This window comes from Diprion similis, chromosome 1 (genome assembly GCF_021155765.1).
Source record: "Diprion similis isolate iyDipSimi1 chromosome 1, iyDipSimi1.1, whole genome shotgun sequence".
In the NCBI taxonomy this organism is placed as follows: domain Eukaryota; kingdom Metazoa; phylum Arthropoda; class Insecta; order Hymenoptera; family Diprionidae; genus Diprion; species Diprion similis.
This window is the reverse complement of record NC_060105.1, coordinates 1758015-1772149: the sequence shown is the minus strand read 5'-3', so window position 1 is coordinate 1772149 and position 14135 is coordinate 1758015. Positions and strand designations below refer to the sequence as shown.

Here is a 14135-nt window from a genome sequence, read left to right as displayed (position 1 = left end):
ATATAATCTTGCCGTTCATTAAATAAATCATAATTCACTGCCGGTACCGATTTAAATGACGCGAGAGCAATTTTCACTCAGCTCTTTTGTCTTTCTTTCTTTACTTTTCACATCGTGTTTCATTATCTCTACAATTTCAGCGAGTCAATTATTCGGGTTTTAACGCGCATACGTATAATGAAATTAAACAACTCGGCAGGTGTGTCGCGAATCGAAATGACCTGTAAAAATTCAACGTTCATGTGTGATTTGGATTCGATTATAGAACACGTATAATTGTTGGATATTTGAAGTTGCGTTAGGAATTCACAAATGCAGGTACCTAATTACGAGGGTTTGCAAGGCTTGCGAAATTTTATTATGCCGTGTAATTCACACGACTGTATAGATTTATAATTTATAGAGAATATATAAGTATATGTGTTACATTATTATACAAATGACAATGCTGAAGCATTGCTATCTTGCATGGGTATAATTGTTAATTATATGAAAAGTTATGATGATTTTTTTCAATTATTATTAATATACGAAATATTATACATTACACTATTACGGTTAAATACATAATAATATAAATGTTCTACTTCTCCTATTGAATATTATACATATATATATTATATTATATCTGTTATTGTACTTCTACTGTAATATTATGATCGTCAAGTGAAAAGGGTTCAACAAAATAAAAAAAAAGACTAGCATGAGTATTGCAGAATCAGATGAGCCAATGTCAACTTGCCCTTCGTAACACCCGACATGAGATACAACAATGTACGAGTACTATACAACAACATCTATGCCCTATATCAAATAAATAATGCATCGCGTCAGCCGTAACTTCTTATTTCCCTTGGGCGAGGCTCGTCTATTTGGAAGATTCAAATCGTAGTGGCATTTTATTTTTGCTTTTATTCAAATATTATGCCACGGCGTCGTATAATAAACATAGGAAGGGGCCACTTTGAATACCTCAAGACCAAAAATAGAAAAGTTTCTCCATAACGAAGGCCGCGCACTACAATCTGTTCGGTATGCACACTCGTGTGCGTATATGCCAGTGTTAAAACTAAGGAACCATTCGCCGTCAATACACGAGTGCAAATATTTATCTTGGAGTTCCCGGGGAGAAAATATGCTACCGACGCTATTAAATCAGAATTCACTTCTACGCTTATCCTGACTCCGAACAATCTGCAGTTCAACCAACATTGTGGTGTAACCGGTTGCCTATCTTCTTCTCTTACCATCTCCAATAATACTCCGTTAGGAAAAGAGACGATAAATTTGTTTTCATTTTTATCAAAATTTGGGATCCATGCCAATCTACCTTACCGACGCGATAAGAACCACGGTGGTTTGTCGCGTGCTTTTGAAGATGGCGCTACGGTTAAGAAAAATTTCATTTCAACAGTCTAATATGTTTTGCATATTTTTTACTTCGATTACTTCAATGTTGAGATGGAGCCGTCGTCGCGCTCATTCAGAATTGAAACGTCTGCCTTATGAACAACACTTCGGCATCCTTATGTGTAAAAATATGAATATAAATATGCAGGCGCTACCGCAGGCAGCAAAAGTCAAGCTCGATCGGTCAATAAACTGATCGATTAATCATTATCGCTTAGCGGTGTGGGTGATACAAGATCCGTGCCTTCTTCACCACGCATACCGACCGCCGAGATTCGAGTTTCGTGTTTTAACACGCGACTAAAGAGCTTTAAACCGGGGTTGGGGTGTCGGGAACTAAAATGGGTAGCTGAGGGCACGCGTTGGTTATTCTCCAGGCAAGAAAACGCCCGCAAGTTCATAAACCGAAGCACCGAGCTCGTTGTAGCGATGCAACGGATGCAGAAGTGCTGCAGATTGGTGAGTTTTCGTTATGATAATGATAAGAGCGATGATATCGAAGAAACGAAAGAAATGCTGAGATTTTATATCTTGTCGTACAAATACTCGCGGCAGGTGAATCCTACCGACTCGATGATTTAACATGAGATAATGACAAGCCGAGTCGGAACCCAACCTAACCTAGCCTAACCTATTCTAACCTAACATCGGCGTCAAGTCAAGTCCGCGGTATCTATTATTATCAGGATTATTAATAAGGTCGTACAAAAGTCAGAACGTTGATACTTTGTATATGATTTCCGTTATCAGTTTACATTTTAAGGCTAAAATCAGGTATCAATTGTTACAAGGCTTCTTATTCGATCCCTATCACCCGACCCTCGCGTGGTGCCGCCGATGATATATATATATATATCATATACAGACATCCGATTTATCATTCGCGATACTCATTCGCAATTCGCATGCGTGCATCGCATCGATGCAGCCAATCTGCATCGCGCACAACCGCCAAACAGTCGCAGATTGATCGTGACGTAAAGAATTACAACGAGCGTGCAATTGTTGTCTTAACGTTTATTCGGGAGCCTCTTCAAACAATTAGATTGTGAAACGACATGCGGATACAAACTCCTTCTCATCCTACGTCAAAAGGCTGCTGCAGCTGGGGATTTCAACCTTGTGCTTATCAGAAATAAATTGATATCAAGCATCGCGGTGGAGCGCAGAAGAGCCGTAGAACATTGCGTACATTCTTTTAATTATACAAATTAATTATCGTTATCCGTGACATTTTAAACGATTGCAAGTCAGCCAGCATGTGAGTATATATAAAACGAATAGAAGAGATAAATTTGTGTTTGAAAATATTTTTCTGCAACTTGTGGTCGTTCGGTTACTTTGTCTTCTATTTTTCCTAACAATTCTATATCTCGCACTCCCCCTTATCTAACTTGTGCAAACATACAAGCTGACTAAGTTGTGTGCATAATTTTTCCATCAAGAATCCAACAGACTAAATGACAAGACACGCGGTCTTCAACTGAGCAATAACAATTAGCCATATCGCAGTGTGTGATCGATCAGTTCATTCGCTCTAATTCATCGCTCGACGCACTTACTATTACACTTTCATTTTATCCATTTAGGCTGGACCTCAGCCATGATCTTGATTCGATAGACGATGCGGAGGAGGTAGAAGAGCTCGCCATGACGTCCCTAGCTAAACTTGTCTTTGTCGACACTCATTCGAGAAGCAACCAGAACGGTGCTGCTGAATCTGAGTCTGACGAGGCGCTCTCTTTAGCTTTTGAAAATTTGTTTCATATGCCATTCGACATTATAGAAACCTATGGCAGCACTCTCAGAACTCTAGATATCAGCTATAACGAATTTAGTAGGTGAGCTGAGAAAAATTTCTCATAAATGAAAGTAAAAATTAATTCTATTCTTTATCGCAAAGTTTAATATAAAGGGGAATGAAATTCATTGGCTGTTTCTTCTTTTTTTATGAATTGATTGATTTGAAAAGTAACTTTAACCTTTTCTCTTGCAGAAATCTCCACTTCCTGGCTGAATTTGATAATGTGACGTCGCTAAATCTTGACCATAACAACATAGACTCATACACGATATTTCCGCCGATGCCAAAGCTCCAACTGCTCTGGTTGAATCACAATAAAATTGAAGATTTGTATCCATTTGTGAAAAACCTTCACGCCAGTGTGCCGAATCTTCGCTACCTATGCATCATGGGCAACAAGGCAGCGCCGAGTTATCTGAATGGTGGATCGTTTTACGAATACCTACAAAGCAGGTAATGACGAGTCTAGCAATTATTCGTGTTAAGTGTGTCCACAAACCTAGATTTTTGTTACTCTACTTTCAACGCCTGTTTCAGACTGTTCGTGATATCATGGTTTCCACATTTGGTGCATTTGGACGACAGAGCCGTGACACCTGAGCAAAGATTGGAGGCCAAGAGGCTTTTTAAAAGGCCACTCTTCGACCAAATAGCTGAAACGACACAAGTTCCAGAGTGTCTCAAGCACTTGCACAACAAAATGTCGAGCATATTCTCTAAACCTACGCTGCCAGTAACGTCCAAACTTCCAAAAGGTCCTAATTTTGTTATTTAATCGAGTATTAAAAGTTTTCATATCGAAAACCTCGCCGGTTTTTATATCAAAATTAAAACTACATAACGAAGGTATACGTATGTAGAACGAGGCTGCGGTAATGCGCGGTTCATAAGACTGTCTGACCGCTGTGCTTTATATTATTACTGAAAAATTAAATAGAAAATTGAGCCATTGGTATGCACACCATTGATCCCGACGTTAAAATGTATCTGTTGAAGGTTGAAACGATTCTTTTCGTCATTAACTTATGCCGAAATTAATCGTCCCGCACAATCCGTGTTATGAGAAACGCAAAAAAAAAAGCATAATCTCTAGAGTTCTGGTGTGCAAAAATTCACATGTCGATAATGAATATGGGTACTATTTTTTTTACGAAAACCTTGCGCTTCTACGAAATTATAGGGGGTTTACTACATTTATAATAATCATGAAACAAAGTCGCGGGTCATTATAAAAATATGATATATTATAAGTCTACTAAATCACGTAATATCTAATTTGTCTACAAATAAATAAAAATGTGCGATATTCGTATGTATGAATGTATATAATATATTATGATTTGATACATATTTTTACGTTTACATATTGCCACAATCGAAAGGGTCGAGTGGATGACGGAATATCTTCTCTAACTGCATTCTGTCTCTTGCCACGGAGAAAGATCAAGTTGTGGCAGAGCAGAGCAGGATGTGAGAGGATTGTTGCACGAAATTAATTTGAAAGGTTCTGGTTGAATTTCTTCGATATTATCCCCTGTGTCACACAAAAGTCTGGCAAGGGAGGCCTTCTTGATTTCCTCGAATTGCTCTGGAAATATGGTAAAAAGTTAATGATTAATGTGCAATAAGGAAATTCCTGTGCCTCAATATTGCACATAGTGTTGGAATCGACGATACCGAGCTTTACTTTTCAATGCTAATATTACCTGAAGTAAAGGAATGCGGCTGATCGGCGTTGTCATAAAAATATCTGTCGCCGATTCTGCTCCTGTAGAATTGCTCGCCAAGGAGGCATCTCACGATAGGACCAAGAATGCTGCCAGGAGGTTTTCTCTCCATCACTGCACCGACTATCAAATCGATATCGTCTACGTGAGCGTAGACTTTTTTCAGCTTATTGATGTTCTGGAAATTGGATTCAAACCACCATGTAAACACATGTCTAATCCTGCTGGTGGATCACGAAGATCTATCATACTTACTTCAAGTGGAATTTCCCGACGAAGGTCGTCGAAGTCAGTCGCATACGTCAGTCCGCATATTTCACGATAACGATTGTAACCCGGAATGCCATGGTCTCTTCCCCGCTGGATATCGAGCGATTTCAAATCCAGGCCAAATTCGCTCCTTGACCGGAATAAATATTCGGTAATCTGTTGAGGAGCATGTATTATTATACCGATGAAATGGTAGATTGGCAACTTTATCGATCGTTAATCAAAGTCATTAACTTATCACATTACACGAACACTTATACCTCAGGGTCAAAATTGCTGTCGGATTTCTGCATTGGCTGAGTAACCATTCCTCTAATCAGATCATCCAGATTGTTATTTCGCTCTATGACCTGAGGACGGAAGTAATGATTGCTCAGGCGAAGAGTGTGCGATATCTCCCTGCTCGCCGGACAGAGACTGCGAGAAAAAGAAAATCATTAAGAAAACTCTGGACTCTGTTAACAAAAGGGGATTTGATGGTAAACGCACTGGATTTGTCCGTCCAGCATCGAGTGGAATGAGCGATAAGCCGCTGTGGTGAAGCCGTTAATCGTTGTCGCTCTGACACGTGGATCATAAGCCCGCGACATCCCGCCTTGATTTCGTGGCGTCAGTCCATATCTCTGGCAATACTTCTTTCCTGGGATGAAACGATCAGTGATACAGATTGTACATGACTCGACTTCACATGAGAAGAAACAAGTTTTTACTTTACCGATTACAACTGGTAGCCACTCGTTGTAAGTGATGTGCTGATACTCAGCAATCACGATTTTTCGGGTCTCCTGAAACACGCGTTCATCTTCCCAGTGCGGATTCAGGCGCTGCAACTCGTCCGCTATTCTGTTGTGCTCCCTCAGAAGACATATTTGTAGCACAGTCAGATGAGGGACTTGATTCACCCGGACATCTCCTGGAAGATGAAGCAGTTTAGTCCAGAGAGTGTTCCGATCAGATGTCGCATACCGCAAAAGTGAACCTCCGTATCATACCTGCTTGGTAACAGACCTCCGATGGACTCATTACATCGCAATAGCGTGAGCGGTTGGTCATTACGGGTGGAAGTTCCCGACCACGCCTGAGGGACACCTTCATTCTACCTCCTTCGAAGGCTCTGAGCCGATCGGCAGTTTCCTTGTCCGATCCGTAGAGCTGCGAAGCGTCGAGATAGCTGGACACGGTGTTGATCTGTCGACAAGTTTGAATTGATACTTCTGATGGCGTGTTTTTAAAATTTTGTTTGAAACGGGATCGTACTTGCTCGGCTGGTCCCAGACTGCAATCCTCCCTCGAGACTGTCATCGACCTCACGAACTCCATGCACTCACTTCCAAATCGTGAATAAAATTCATCATTCTTCGGTATTTCTATCGGGAGACAAGAGTGATGCTGCAGACTTTTTGGAAGCTGCTTACCATCAGCGCAACACTGTATCCCGGCCTTGGCTTTGAAAGAGCGTAAAAGAGTGAAAGTTATTGTCATTTATTTTCAAAATGATTCAAGAAATTGTGCATCTCTCAAACGGACTCACCGGTTTGGTCAGTCGTCTGCATAGCCGTGTCATGTGCGAGTAGTTGACCCCACTGAGCAACGACTAAAGTCAGTCTTCGATCGCTCACGCCGTTTCGCGAAAAGCACTGAACACTCAGCAGGCGTGGATTTGGCAAATCTGCTCCAGTGACACTTTTCGGCAGTTCATGAACTCCTGTATGTTCGAATTCAGGTCGTCGGTTAAACGCTTAACTGTTCATCGGATCCGGATCGAAAAATTCACTTACCGTCAGAATAGCGGGGCGGAAGAACCCTGGCGAATGCTGTATTAGCCTGCCCCCAAGTGGGGTGTTCCTGGTTGTTGCAGGAGCCGTCGAAAGTTCTGTACATCTGGTTACCTGGGCAGCGTTTTGGACGAATGTAGCAAAGCCCAGTTCCAATTACGCGGAACGCATGGTGCTGGAGGAATTCCAGAAAAGTGTTTGGCGTCACATCGAAACTGGAATGACAAAGAAAACGAATGTCGAGAATGATTTTCGAAGTCTGCGTGCTGCTTGGTAAGCAAATGATTTTACTCACTCTGAGGATAGTCTGCGCTGTAGAAGTTTTGTACCAAACAAGGAGAACTCTGACTTCTGACTGATTTCCACCGTATTTTCAGTTGCCAAGCTGTTGATGAGGTGAAGCATCGCTGGTGTATGAAGTTTAGGGATGAAACCTTTGTCGCAGAGCCACTTAGCACGATTCTGCATTTCTTGCGCAAGCTCTTGTCCGTGGCTCAAGTACGTTTTGACGGTGCGGAGGGTGATTGACATCTTTGAATCTGTGGAGTGGAACGTTCATTCGTAAAAGTGTAAAAGGAAAAAGTTAGAAAAGATTGTGACAGTTGACAATGAGTGAATTTGTGAATCACTGGCCTCGTGGATGTCCCAGGTTCGCGTTCAGCTGCTGACACTCGGGGTTCATGAATGCAGTTTTTCCAGTGCAGTTCACGTCCAAGTTTATGAGACGGTGATGAGCGTTGGAAAAAATGCCACCACCTGTGGAGTATTGCGTATTCTGTCGACACCACGAAATCATCGTAAGTAAAGATATTTCATATAATTATTTAAACAATCTTATCCTAAATTGCTCACCTCTCCGTAATATGTTCGGTCAATGTTCGGTTGATTATCGTTGTCACTAGTGAGCAGCTCTTCGTTAGTTTCTGGCATTGGTTCAGGGTCTTCGTCGGCATCTTCGTTGTTTCCTTCTTGGATCAATTCCTGTTGGTCCGCCTCTCCTTGCAGTTCAATTTCGGTGTTCTGTGAAATTTGATCCTCATCTTGGAGATTCAGTGAGAGTGTGGGCTCTGCAAGACACACCGCTGGGAGGCTCTCACTTTGGACGTTTATTGCACTCTCAGCGTTCAAATTGACGTGCAATTTTCCGCTTACGCCACACTGTCCCAACGCGCATTCTGAATCAATTAATTGCAAGCCATCTCCCGGTTTGGCTTTCAACGAGCTTTCCAATTCAACTGACGTTCCGCTTCTGGAATTGCTTGTAGCTGTGTCGGTTGTTGAATGATTTTCAGTGTTTAAAGATGCTGAAAGTTCACTGGTGCTCGCAATTTCTGCGTTTGTGGGATCAATGATCTCTTCGCTGGAGCTTTCACTTGCAGAATTTGCATCTTCCAGACTTTCTTGAAAAACCACGTTCACCGGTTTGCTATTTCTTCCACTTTCTTTTGTTGCCGAATTTGTCTCCAGATTGCTGGAAATTTGCGCGTTAGTCTCAATTTTTTTGTTCACACTCAACGATATCTGACTGGAACTTTTAACGGAACTCGAAGAACTCGACACAGCGATACTACTGGCTACAGTCGACTGAAGAGAATTTCCTTGATTTTGAATTTTCGTTGATCCACCGGTGATTTCCAATCCATCGTCTAGCTCCCCAGACAGCTCACAGCTTCCTGAGCTTGTCGAAGAGTCATTTTCGCTGTATCTTATTGTCAGACTCCCTTGTAAGTCGCTCGAGGTCTGACCGTCTGTTTGAATACTCTTGTTCACACTTAGAGAGATGCCGTTTCCTTGATTGACGGCATTCGAAGAAGTTGATATTCCGATTTCTCCCTCAACAACAATGCTGCTAGAACCAGCAGACCTTTCTTCATTTTGAATTTTCGTCGTTCCACCGATGATTTCCAATTCATCATCTAACTCCCCAGACAGCTCACAGCTTCCCGAGCTTGTCGAAGAGTCATTTCCGCTGTATCTTATTGTCAGACTCCCTTGTAAGTCGTTCGAGGTCTTGTCATCAGTTTGAATTTTCTCGTTCACACTCGGCGAGATATCGTTACCACAATTAATGTTATTCGAAGAACTCGATATTCCGATTTCTTCTTCAACAACAATGTTGCTTGGTTCAGTTGAAGTCGATTGAACAGAGCTGGTCTCATCTTGTATTGTCGTTATTTCACCAGTAACTTCCGTTTGGCTATCCAGTTTCTCAGATGAATTAGGGTCCTCTAAAGTTGATGAGGGGTCAACTGCACTCTGAAGTGTCAAACCCGATACTAAATCGCCCTGTATCTGATCGTTTTGTGATATTATCGAATCAATTAGGTCTTTTTTGTCATTGAGTGCCTTAATAAGTACGTTATTGACGTTGGCTGCATTGCCTCCTGTTGTGACTGCGTCAAGCAAACCTTTCTTCGTCTGAATCAATTTTCTCTTCAAATTTATTAGCGATTGTAGGGAATCTGCGTGACAAGAGTCCCTCGCATTATTAGTTGTCTCGACTTTAGCTGTTGTGACCGAATCCAGTAGTTCTTTTTTAGCATCAACCGTTTTCTTTAACGCTTCACTCAATTCTGCTTCAGAACCACCGGTAACAGTTGTCGGAATCAAATCCTTCTTCGCTTGAATCATTTTTCGCTTAGAATTCGATACCGATTGTCGTGATGCTTTATTTTTTTGACAACTTGTGCATACAATGTGGCCCTCATTTTTAAAACTTTTTTTTGAGGAACTATCCATTGCGGACTCTCGGACTGAGTTGGAAGATTTTTTAGTAGCACGACACGTTCCAGTAGATCTCATCGTGTCAAGCAGTTCCTTCTTAGCATCGAATGTTTTCGTAACTGCCTCAGATAATTCCGTTGTACAATTTTCACACGCACTCTTACAACTCGAATTCTTTTTTACTTTGATTCTTTTTCGCTTAGAGTCTAAATTTGACTGACATGAGGGTCGGAGTTTAATTACAATTGGAGCAGCTGTCTGATCGTCTCCGTTCAAAAAACTATCCGGTTCAAGATCTATTGCATCAGAAATGGGATCTTTTTCGTTATTAATGGTCTTGCTTGGCGGGGATATCACTGAATCAACTAGATCTTTCTTCGCTTCTAGTGTTTCCAAAAATGCGTTGCCCAATTCCGATTGATTTCCGCCAGTCACAGCAGTTTCAATCAAATTCCCCTTTGCTTGAATCAATTTTTTTTTCGAATCTAAAATGGACTCAAGATCAGCCAAAATTGGACCTTTTTTATTACAATCGCTATTGTTTCTGTCAAAGTTCACTGAACCAGCGGGTCTTATCGAATTAAGAAGATCTTTTTTGGCAGCAAGCGTTTTAACAAGTGCGTCCATTAGCTCTGAGTTACTGCTTCTAGCAGTAACTGCACGGATCAAATTCCCTTTCGCTTCAATTAATTTTTGCTTCAACTGTAAAATCGTTTCAAGTGAGACACGAGATTGTAAATCGGCAGTAACTTGACTAATTACTTGGTCGTCTTCGTTCAATAAACTGTCAAGTCCAATGTCCAACACAGCGGAAACCGTCATTCCGTTGTCAACAGACTCTGCTCCGATAGCCACCACCGAGTTCAGGAGGTCTCTTTTCGCTTCGAGTATTTCCAAAAACGCATTGTTCAGTTCCGATTGATTTCCTCTTGCCAGAGCTGTTTTAATCAAATTCGCCTTTGCTTGAATCAATTTTTTTTTCGAATCTAAAATCGAACCAAGATCTCCAGAAATTTGACTATTTTGTAGAGGATCACTATTGAAAATAGTGTCTAATCCAAGATCAATACCAGGAGAAACTGGTTCTGTGTCATTGTCGAGGTTCACTGAACCAGCGGGTCTTATCGAGTTAAGAAGATCTGTTTTGGCAGCAAGCGTTTTAACAAGTGCGTCCATTAACTCTGATTTACTGTTTCTAGCAGTAACTGCACGGATCAAATTCCCTTTCGCTTCAATTAATTTTTGCTTCAACTGTAAAATCGTTTCAAGTGGGACACGAGATTGTAAATCGGCAGTAACTTGACTAATTACTTGGTCGTCTTCGTTCAATAAACTGTCAAGTCCAATATCCAACACAGCGGAAACTATCTCTCCGTTGTCAACAGCCTCTGCTCCGGTAGCCACCACCGAGTTCAGGAGGTCTCTTTTCGCTTCGAGTATTTCCAAAAACGCATTGTTCAGTTCCGATTCATTTCCTCTTGCCATAGCTGTTTTAATCAAATTCCCCTTTGCTTGAATCAATTTTTTTTTTGAATCTAAGATGGACTGAAGATCAACCAAAATTTCATCTTTTTTATTATAATTGCTGTTCAAAATAGTATCTAATCCAAGATCAATACTAGAAGAAGCTGATTCTTTGTTATTGTCAAAGTTCACTGAACCAGCGGGTCTTATCGAATTGAGAAGATCTTTTTTGGCAGCAAGCGTTTTAACAAGTGCGTCCATTAACTCTGATTTACTGTTTCTGGCAGTAACTGTACGGATCAAATTCCCTTTCGCTTCAATTAATTTTTGCTTCAACTGTAAAATCGTTTCAAGTGAGACACGAGATTGTAAATCGGCAGTAACTTGACTAATTACTTGGTCGTCTTCGTTCAATAAACTGTCAAGTCCAATGTCCAACACAGCGGAAACCGTCTCTCCGTTGTCAACAGAATCTGCTGCGATAGCCACCACCGAGTTCAGGAGGTCTCTTTTCGCTTCGAGTATTTCCAAAAACGCATTGTTCAACTCCGATTGATTTCCTCTTGCCAGAGCTGTTTTAATCAAATTCCCCTTTGCCTGAATCAATTTTTTTTTCGAATCTAAAATTGACCGAAGATCTCCAGAAATTTGACTATTTTGTAGAGGATCACTATTCAAAATAGTGGCTAATACAAGATCAATCCTAGGAGAAACTGATTCTGTGTCATTGTCGAGGTTCACCGATCCAGCGGGTATTATTGAATTGAGAAGATCTTTTTTGGCAGCTAGCGTCTTGACAAGTGCTTCAATTAATTCCGATTTACTACCTCTTGCAGCAGCTATTTGGATCAAGTTCCCTTTTGCTTCAATTAGTATCTGCGTCAATTCGAAAAATGTTTGAAGTGCGACAGGAGATAGGAGTTTGGTAGCAACTAGACTAATTACTTGGTCATCTTCGTTCAGCAAACTGTCCAATCCAATGTCCAACAGGGTTGAAACTATTACTCCATTGTTAACAGTCTGTGCTCCAATGGACACCACTGAATCCAGAAGGTTTTTTTTCGCCTCGAGTGTTTTGATTAACGCATCATTTATTTCCTCTTGACTACCTCTCTCAGCCATTGTGCGAATCAAGTCCCGTTTCGCCTGAAGTACTTTTAGTTTTAAGTCTAGAATGGACTGAAGTGATCCCTGGAAGTCGACATTACTAGTAATTTGACTAATTCCCTGATTATTTTCCATCAAAAAACTGCCCAATCCGAAATCCTTGATCGCGGAACCAAATTCTTGTTCGTCACCTTCCACATTTTCTGTTCGCGAGGATATTATCGAATCGAGCAGATCTTTTTTCGCCTCGAGTGTTTCAATTAACGCATCATTCAATTCCACTTGGCTTCCCCCACCGACAGCTGTTTGAATAAAATCTTTTTTCGCCTTAATTACTTTACGCTTAGAGTTTGAAACCGATTTAGACGAGTGTCTGGTCCTGCTCTGCGATCTGGTTTTAGTCGAACAACATGTTCGTTGACGATGAACCCCTGTCGCGAGAGAATCAACTAATGCTTTTTTGCTCTGCACCGCGCTGACCTTCGACAATATTACCGAGTCAACGAGGTCCTGCTTAGCCTCGAATGTCTTCTGCGCAGCTTCAGCGATTTCGGCCTCACTGGCGCCGGAGGCAGCTAAACTCACAAGGTCCTTCTTCGCCTGAATGATCTTCAGCTTAGAATTTCCCAACGCTTCAATTTGCCCGTTCGATTTGATCGATCTGGCTTCCATGGGAGCGCGAACCATCTCCGGAGACTCCAACGTACTTTCCATTTCACCATCAATGTCAAGTGAAGCCCTCATACCAACCGCACTCCTCGACTCCGATCGCTGGGTGCTTTTCACACTGTGATTAAAACTCGACAAAAAAACTGCACTCGTAGAATCTTCAGACCCATAAACCTGCCCGTCTTTATCGCTATTGAGCGCCGTTGAACTTTCAGAGTTCCCCAGTGACTCTGCATCGTAAAATTCCGGCCAGTTAGTGGTCGCCATTGGAGTCTGATAGTTGGCGTCCCCGGAGGGTCGCGATTCTTCGGAATCTTCTCCATGCTCTATCGGTAGTGAAGCGTGTCTCTTCGCTTGGATCGTTTCCGGGACTTCGTCTTCCACCAGGTCGTCCAGGTCCATGAAAATCGTCTCGCCCTCGATCAGCGGTGGCTCCTCGAATTCCGGGACGTCGTCAGTTCCGTAAATGGATTCCCAATACGCCACCGTGTCGTCCACCTGGGGCAGAACGAACGGGACTCCATCCTCGCCCGAGTAGTCGACGGTCCTTCGATACATCGGCGCCGCTTTGTACTCGTCTTCGTATTCTTTGGCTTCATAAGAAGCGCTTGCCGGTGACGAGGATGCATCAGAGACCTCGTTGGAATCCAAGTCTTCGTATGAAGCCAGACTCGCGCTGATGTGCCCCAAGAGCAATATCAATACGCCAATAATCGAGTATCGGCACATTTTGGGTATTGTGCTCGATGCGGTCTTTGTTCTTCTTTTTTTTTTTTTTTTTTTTGTTTTCTTGTCTTTTTTTGCGAATTACACGCGAAAGTAATGGAATGACCGTTAACGCGACGCGTCCGAATGAGTTACTGAAATTCGATGGAGCGACGATTGTTGCGTGAGGGTACGAAAAATCGTCAGAGTATTTTTGCAACGTTGCATGTTATATGCGCTATATTTGCGTCGCAGCTCGATCGTACACAAAAGTGACGATAATAAATAACAAAGCGTTGCACCATTGGTGAAAAAAACCATAATATTATATATGCGATTTATTATTTCGTAATAATGTATGTGAGAAGTTTTGTTTTTATTGTTATTTGTGCAACTTCAGACGGGGAACACATGTACGTAATAATCTGGGTTTCAAACGTTCGCAAGAAACTTACCATATCTTTATTCATATTATTAATA

At 41.7% G+C, this 14135-nt stretch overlaps 2 protein-coding genes across 3 annotated transcripts; one reads left to right on the top strand and one right to left on the bottom strand.

Annotated features, from left to right (window-relative positions):
• The first annotated feature begins 1536 nt into the window (after positions 1–1536).
• Positions 1537–4036, top strand: LOC124405434 (leucine-rich melanocyte differentiation-associated protein-like). Of its 2 annotated transcripts, none has more exons than XM_046880323.1 (4): positions 1537–1869; positions 3000–3251; positions 3407–3667; positions 3752–4036. In XM_046880323.1, the coding sequence occupies exons 2-4, from the start codon at positions 3061–3063 to the stop codon at positions 3987–3989; spliced, it is 690 nt and encodes a 229-aa protein (XP_046736279.1). In that variant the 5' UTR covers positions 1537–1869; positions 3000–3060; the 3' UTR covers positions 3990–4036. The 2 variants fall into 2 exon arrangements, with proteins under 2 accessions (XP_046736279.1, XP_046736271.1); XM_046880315.1 differs by lacking the exon at positions 1537–1869 and adding an exon at positions 1945–2671.
• Positions 4037–4041: 5 nt separating this feature from the next.
• Positions 4042–13746, bottom strand: LOC124405448. Its single transcript, XM_046880335.1, has 14 exons — positions 11290–13746; positions 7839–10239; positions 7620–7761; positions 7282–7525; positions 6990–7201; positions 6743–6916; positions 6469–6656; positions 6204–6399; positions 5927–6124; positions 5701–5851; positions 5472–5628; positions 5197–5367; positions 4921–5119; positions 4042–4802 (listed from the first exon to the last, which is right to left on the bottom strand). Exons 1-14 carry the CDS (start codon positions 13677–13679, stop codon positions 4624–4626), a joined length of 7002 nt encoding a protein of 2333 aa, XP_046736291.1. The 5' UTR covers positions 13680–13746; the 3' UTR covers positions 4042–4623.
• Positions 13747–14135: the final 389 nt, after the last annotated feature.

Bases quoted from the DNA above. Each gene is read 5' to 3' on its own strand.
- LOC124405434 (XM_046880315.1), top strand. The intron at 3,252-3,406 runs GTGAGCTGAGAA...TTTCTCTTGCAG, and splicing joins AGCTATAACGAATTTAGTAG to AAATCTCCACTTCCTGGCTG. The intron at 3,668-3,751 runs GTAATGACGAGT...CGCCTGTTTCAG, and splicing joins TACGAATACCTACAAAGCAG to ACTGTTCGTGATATCATGGT.
- LOC124405448 (XM_046880335.1), bottom strand. From the start codon at position 13,679: ATGTGCCGATACTCGATTATTGGCGTATTGATATTGCTCTTGGGGCAC. The intron at 7,526-7,619 runs GCCAGTGATTCA...TCCACTCCACAG, and splicing joins GAACCTGGGACATCCACGAG to ATTCAAAGATGTCAATCACC. The intron at 6,400-6,468 runs GTACGATCCCGT...ACTTGTCGACAG, and splicing joins GTCTGGGACCAGCCGAGCAA to ATCAACACCGTGTCCAGCTA.